This window comes from Zingiber officinale, chromosome 4B, assembly GCF_018446385.1.
Source record: "Zingiber officinale cultivar Zhangliang chromosome 4B, Zo_v1.1, whole genome shotgun sequence".
Classification (NCBI taxonomy): domain Eukaryota; kingdom Viridiplantae; phylum Streptophyta; class Magnoliopsida; order Zingiberales; family Zingiberaceae; genus Zingiber; species Zingiber officinale.
The window spans coordinates 105880673-105887869 of record NC_055993.1 but is presented as its reverse complement, the minus strand read 5'-3'; the positions used below and the strand labels follow the sequence as shown (position 1 = coordinate 105887869).

The 7197-nt window shown below is 44.6% G+C and overlaps 2 protein-coding genes across 2 annotated transcripts; both read right to left on the bottom strand.

Annotated features, from left to right (window-relative positions):
* Positions 1-1063: 1063 nt before the first annotated feature.
* LOC121978503 (protein BRANCHLESS TRICHOME-like) lies at positions 1064-1717 on the bottom strand. The gene has a single exon (XM_042530843.1). The coding sequence runs from the start codon at positions 1715-1717 to the stop codon at positions 1064-1066; it is 654 nt and encodes a 217-aa protein (XP_042386777.1).
* A 1618-nt stretch (positions 1718-3335) lies between these two features.
* LOC121977798 (adenylate isopentenyltransferase-like) lies at positions 3336-5088 on the bottom strand. Its single transcript, XM_042530218.1, has one exon. The coding sequence runs from the start codon at positions 4620-4622 to the stop codon at positions 3612-3614; it is 1011 nt and encodes a 336-aa protein (XP_042386152.1). The 5' UTR covers positions 4623-5088; the 3' UTR covers positions 3336-3611.
* Positions 5089-7197: the final 2109 nt, after the last annotated feature.

The window sequence follows — 7197 nt, the reverse complement described above, 5'->3', positions numbered from 1 at the left end:
TACTATCACGCCGAGCAGGATATCCGCTCGGCTGAAAGTCCCCTGTCCAAGTGTCGTCCGTCGCTGGGCCGAGCGGGATGGTCGCTCGACCGGAATCCCATTGTCCGCATGCACGACTGATGTCGATTCTGTTGCTAGGCTGAGTGGAGGAGTCACTCGGCTCGGCTTCTGCGCGTCCCTTGAGCGTCGGTTTGATTACTCCCTGTGTCGAAGACTATGAGTCGGTGCTTAATCCCCGGTCGGTATATGCTTCGATCGACCGACCAACACCGCCCGCTCGTTGATCGTCTTGACTTTGACCTCCACCATGGCAACGGGGTGGGTCCCCTCATCATCACCGCATCATGTACTCTATTTTTTTCGAATTGTCAAAGGGAAGTCCCATTTTACTCTTTAATCAAAAGAGCCTCCCTTGTCATAGTTCAATTGTGTACATTTATTCTCTTGCTCTCTAGTATTGTTTTCATTATTATCTTACCTAAATCTCTCGCTTAAATCTTGAACCAGTCGAATACGTTGTAACAATTATGATTTAGTAGCTACTATAAATGTTGTAGTAATTACAACTTCATAATTGTTATAACGCATACTTAACATGTTCAAATTCAAATTACGATTTCGTAACTGTTATAATTCGGATTTAACTATATTTTCCTACCATTCATATTGTAGTAGCTACGAAAATATAGCTATTACAATATAAATTCAGCCTGTTCATTTAGTATTCACGTTATAACAATTATAAAATTATAATTATTACATATATTATAATAATTATGATTTTATAATTATCACAATGCGTCTAATCGACTCAGAATTTAAACAGGAGATAATATGGAAGTAATATTAGAGGGTAACAGGTAACAGGGGGAAAGGTTATGTTTTTGATTAAAAATCAAAGTGACGCGTCCTAGTCGGGGGAAAAAAAACAAGAGCACCCTTTTTTTAAAAAAAAAAAAAAATTTACCCTACATATTATAACAACTATTATTCTTATAATAGCCGAGGTAAAATGAGATAATTCGGATTAAAAAATGGCGAGATGGCGAAACAACATCAAAATTCAACTGACAAAATTGATGGAAGTTGCAAAGGCTCCTCCATTTACGTTCTTATGCCGCATCAGCACGCGGAGCTGAGCCCTCTGGCACTCCAAGTTTGCCTCGTTCGATATGTCCACCTTCCAGCCGCCGCCGCCCTTGTGTTGGGTCGCCGTCCTCACCACCTTCGGAAACTCCACGTGGCCTCTGATCCCTCTCCGAATGTGCGGGTTCTCCACGGCCTCCTTCTTCGCCTGTCCGCCGCATTGACTTTTACACTCGTTGACTTTAACTTTAGTCGCCGCTCGGCGCTGCCCGTCAGATGCCGTCGCATTCATCATCACCATCTGCTGCAGCTTCTCCTCCATGGCGACCTTGGCCTCGAGCAGCTTGATCTGCACGCGCTCCTCCCGCCACAGCTCGGCGATCTGCAGCATCCGCCGCTCCTCCTCCATCTCCCTCTCGGCTCGCTCCGCCTCCGCTCGCTTCCTCTCGAGCTCCTCCTCCAGCCGCCCCCTCGCTTGCCGCTCCTCCGCCAGCTCCCGGGCCAGCGCCCTGCTCTCGCCCTCTGCCCTGCGCCGCAGCAGCCGCTCATGCTCCAGCTCCTTCCTGAGCTCCTCGACTACCATCTGCGCCGCCGAAGGCGATGAAGATCCATCGCCGCAATTATATTCCATCCCGTACCGTTAATATTGCATGTATTTCATGAACTCACGGGCCAATTATATATAACCAAGACTGTAAACTTCTTCCATCTCTCTTCTCTTCTATGAGATGGCAATAACTTTATAAAGCTCCACATGCATCATGTGGAAGCTCACTAGGGTGGCAATGGCCGCCATTATGGCTGCCGTTGCTTTTGCATCGCATGCATATGAGGGAGGATGGTGCGCATGCTGCATGGCATGCCCTTTAGGCTTTACATCCTCTATATGTTTAGTTGTCATGCATATGAAATTGAGAATATCTTTTGAGTGGGAATGATGATGATGAGCATGTAGCTAGCTAGACTTTCAAGTGTGTGATTGATCGACTTAGATACTTGAGAGCGATATTAAGTACTATAATAGAAAGGGGCCTCTCGGATCTAGATACTCCGATCCTTCTTTCCGACGATCACACTTGTGTGTTGTTCTACCCGCACTATAGTTCCAAGAATCACAAGTCAATTTTAGAGTTATCTCCCCTAGTACTTCCAAAAATGGTTTAGTATTGCATTGAACATGTCAAACAAATTGATACACATTCAATTATACCTGTGTCTTTTTTTTTAGGATACTTTATCATTATCACGAATGACAAATACTTGATTTGAATGACATATATATACTTTATATACCTCCTACTTCTAGAAAAGGTTTAGTATTAGTGCATTGAACATGTCAATGTAATTGATATATATTCGAGTTTATCTTTTTCTTTTTTTACCTTAATTACCTTTGCACAATGCTTAGGGACTTGGCTACCTATCTAGTCTCTATAAATATGCCATGGTTCTCGATAAACTTCACATGATTCTTATCACGAATGGCAAATAGTCTATTCAAATGGCATATGGCGGCCTCCTATTTCTCATAGAAAAGATTGATTAATATATATTATTCGTCTCATGCATTGAACATTATCTAATTGATATATATATATATTCGAGTTTACCTCATCTTTTTCCTTTTTACCTTACCTTTGCACAATGCATAGGGGACTTCCCTAGTCTCTCTATATATATATGCCATGGTTTTCGATATGCTTCACGTGATCCTTATCGCGAATGAAAAATAATCTATAAAAAAATTATTGACATTAATTGGGGCGGCCTAGAATCCATAACGATTACTAAATCATAGTGACTTTGCATACTCTTCTCGATGACTATACGAAGTGAATATGATGCCCAAAACACTCAAGCTAAGTAGTACTACTTTAAAAGCTATACAAAGTGTTGATAAATATTATTTTTTAGTTATCCCTTCAAAAGCTATTGACTGCCCTTCAAATATGGCTATGATAATCCTATAAAATTGAAACCCTCAATTCGTGGAACCTTTGAACTTTATAATTAACCACTAAGAAGTTATAAAGTAAGTATAGAACATCATTTTTATACTCTAGTCTATACAAACATATGCATTTATTTAATGTCATTTCCTTCCCTTATTCCACAATGATAGAACAAAAAGTTATTCTCCTCTTCACTCACATCACTTTGCCATTTGCATATTATCACACTACTTGAGTGACCCTAGTCACACTCAAAGTGTGGCAAGGGGGTAGATTCTTCTTCCATCGAACTCAATTAAAAACAATTTTTGATATTTTTTAAACATTTATTTCCTTTAGAACACTTTTACAAAATTTGAGTTCTTAAACCTTGAAAATTGAACTCCTCCTTGCTCACTCTCACTTCACTAATAGGATTTTATTTATAAAAGAAAAAAAAGAAAATAAAAGAAAATTGCGAAATTTACTATTTTCTATAGTCTCTGTCTCTCTCTCCGTAATAGGAAGAAAATAGAAGGGGTAAAATAAATAAAGTGATAATAGCAAAAAGTGAGGGGGTAAAGCGCATTAAGTTCAGGAATTAAGTACGACGCTCGTGCGGCTGGCGCGACGGCGGCGACGTCCGGCCTCCTCCTCCTCCTCCGCCAGGAACTGCGCCACAGCGCTCACGCTGGGATCCGCCACGTCACTCCTCCAGGGTGCTGCCTGGGGCACCCCGGCGAGTCTTGCCGCCACGGCCGCCGTGGCGTCCACCCGCCGCAGCGGCCACCCCATTGCAGCTAGTTTGTCGATCTTCCGCACCTGCGCCTCCGCCAGCCACCGCGTGTTGGCCTTGATCGCCGAAAGCGCCGCCTCGAGCGCGGCGGAGGTACGCCGGCCGCGCCCCGTGAAGTAGCTCCGGAATTCCGGCACCCCGATGGCCTTCCCCAGCCCCGGGTGCCGCTCCGACTCCCCTTCGACCGCGAAGTAGCGCTCCAGCTCCTCGACCATGCCTTCCCCCACCATCTCGTCCACTCTCCGGTCGAGTTGCTCCGCCAGCACCGCCGCCTCGACGTGCACCCAAATGAGGCAACAACGGTACCGCAACCCTTCCTTCACCGGCCGCCACCGCCCCCCGAACGGGTCGGTCAGCGGATCAAACCGGTTCGAAAGCAGAGCATGGATGAAGGAATTCGATCCGCCAGCAACCACCGGAATCCGACCGCGGGCGGATATGTCCCCGATAAGGTGACTCGCCAAGGAACGGAACCCGGCAGGCGGAAGCTCCCCGGTGGAGGGATCCAGCTCGCCGAGCAAATGGTGTGGCACCCCGCGACGGTCCACCACCGGCATCTTATTAGTGGTCACGTCAAGCCCGCGGTACACTTGGATCTTATCGGAGTTTATGACCTCTCCGCCAAAAATCGACGACAACTGGACGGAGAGCTTAGACTTGCCGGTGCCGGTGGCGCCCATGACCACCACAACCCTCTGTTCCACGCCCTCCTTCGCCCGCTCAACATTGTAACCTCCACCGCAACGCCACGTGCTCCGAGAAAGCATCGCTCTGCCTCCGCCACAGCCGCCGCCTAGTGAAATTGGCATACAGGCAAACGCAAATCAAGCTCCGCCGAATCACGGCCAATCAGCAGGAAAAGAAGGCGGCGAGATCTTAATTTTTCCCAATCGGCGTTATTCTTCCTCTCCTTTCACAGGCGCGGAGCGAGGATTTATATACGGAGCCGCAAAACACTATCGCAACAATTTAATATATATGTCATTATCATAATTTTTTTCACCATCCGATTCTCAATCCTCTCTCTCTCTCTATTCACGAACACAGATCCATGAAGGTCAACATAAACATGGCCTGTTCGTTAACCACCAACTCCTCAGACAAGCCGTGCATGGCGGCAACATATGTTTACGTGTGGAGCTGATGCACAGGTCGCCACGAATAGAATAGGCAGCCCCTTCAACACGCAGATGTCTCTGTCGACGAGAAAAAAAGATGCAGCTGCTCGATCGGCGAGATTGATGGCGATCGATCGAGGAGCTTTGATTATTCTCGCTCTTGCAGCTAGAGCTAGCTAGCTAGCGCTGAGTGGAGTCGTTTTCAGGATTATGTGCAAGGCGTCGAGGGTGGAGGATAAAGGGACGAATGGAATTAAGAAATATTTATCGATATGTTTCTGACTGATCTTGGAATATATATGAATTCTCATTGAAACGGAAGAGCAGCAGCAGGAGGAGCACAGAACAGAGTGGAACAGAACAGGGACGGCTAACAAAAATGAAGGGAGAACAGGCAGCAACGGACCAAACACACAGTTAAAGTTGTAAAACTTTTAAAAGAAGCATCTAATTTCCAGATGTCCTAAAGATGGATTTGTTTTTCATTTTATCTTTTCCGCCGACTGTCACGATGTTACGTTCAAACGATAATCGTGTTGATTTTTAAAATACAATATTATAATACTATTGATTTAATTTTTGAAAATGTAGCTACTTGTTGGGTTGATTGTTGAAAACCCATTCCCTGTAGGTGCGTCGTCAGTTGGCGAAGGAAATATGCGCAGCGTTGCTCCACCGAAAGAAGAAATACGTGGTTTTGAGCTTGGTGCCTTTGATGATAGTGCTTTAAGATTCGTGCTCTGCATGTGCTAATACGAACTAGCTGGAATGTCTAGTTTGACCGTCGCCAGGCTACCGTTGGATACCGACTCCGCTCCGTTTTAGAGGCACTGTGAATCCATCCTTGTATTTTTGTTGATAATAAAGGACGCCTATTATATGCGGGTTAAAGGTTAGAAATAGTAATTAGTATGAAGGTCAAAGATAAAAGAGTCAATATCAGAAAATCAACTGGCTCATTAAAGAGGAGGTCGAGCAGAGCTCCTACAATGATCGATCGGATATGCACCGCTCAATCGGCAAAAGCTAGTCCAAACAGAATACTCATACAACTAAGATCATCGGACGTTCATCACGGAGCAAAGGAACATTAGGACAATTGAAGTGTTAGTCTAGTCATACGGAAACAAGCTACCAAGTCGAATCACCATAGGAAAGAGCAGCCGAGTCCGTCCGAGCGGAGGAATTTCTAACTGAGCCGCTATCTCACTCAACCGAGCAGAGAGATCGATGTATCTCTTAATATTCTTCTGAGAGATAGTGTCGCTAACACAAAGTATAGTTAACAAGCGGATTGTACGGCAGAAGCTTCTACTATCTTGTTAAAGATATACATGTCTTGTTAAAGTATGGTGGCGGAGATACTTTCCTAAGAGGTCCTTCATAGGATAAATTGGAGAACGTGTCCACGTCTCGAGGAACGTGCACATCGCCCGCTGGGCTATTATATAAAGGGAGGTTCGTGCACCAGCGAAAGTACGCATTATTTACTATTCATACTTGCACTCACTGTTGCTTCACTTTCTTCTACTATTCCGGTGACTGACTTGAGCGTCGAAGGGCCAACGCCGAGGACCCCTTCCATGGCTCGGCACTGACGTTTCTTTTATTGTAAAGTGGAGCAAAGTCTATATCTAATCAATACAGTAGTCATATCCCCATCTAGCCATCTTTTCGATTGTTGGACAGGATCACTTATGATTCTCCATGACCATCTCACGTAATTGAAAAAGAGTAAATCAGATATGAAATAAACTCCCATATAGAATGTATTTTTTACCTGCTTCGTTGGAATTTAACTCTTGCTTTATGTTATAAATTAGTCACATGATTACCAATTCAACTATATCCCGGGGTCACTATAGATCGATCCTTAGTGGTAAAAGATCATACGCTGACCTTGGACAATTCACACAATCGGTACCACGGTCATTTATAAAGAGGTAAATCATGGCTATCTTTGTCTTTGAGCAATAACCGTTGCATGGGGAGGACATGAACCTAACAAGCATTTCGTTGTCAGAAAGTGACCACCATATCTCTAGATGGTAATGCCTCATGCAATGATAATCTGTCCGTCCTTTAGGGACATTATGGATCGATCCTTAATTTAAGTAAAAGGTGATAGCGCTCATCCTGGACGGTCCAATATAGTCGGCCTTCAGTTAGACATTTTTATCTTAGCACAGAGCTTTTTGTATGGAAAGGTCAGACACCATGGTGGCAAAAGGTGACTACACTCACCCCCAACGTCTTTGCCAACATA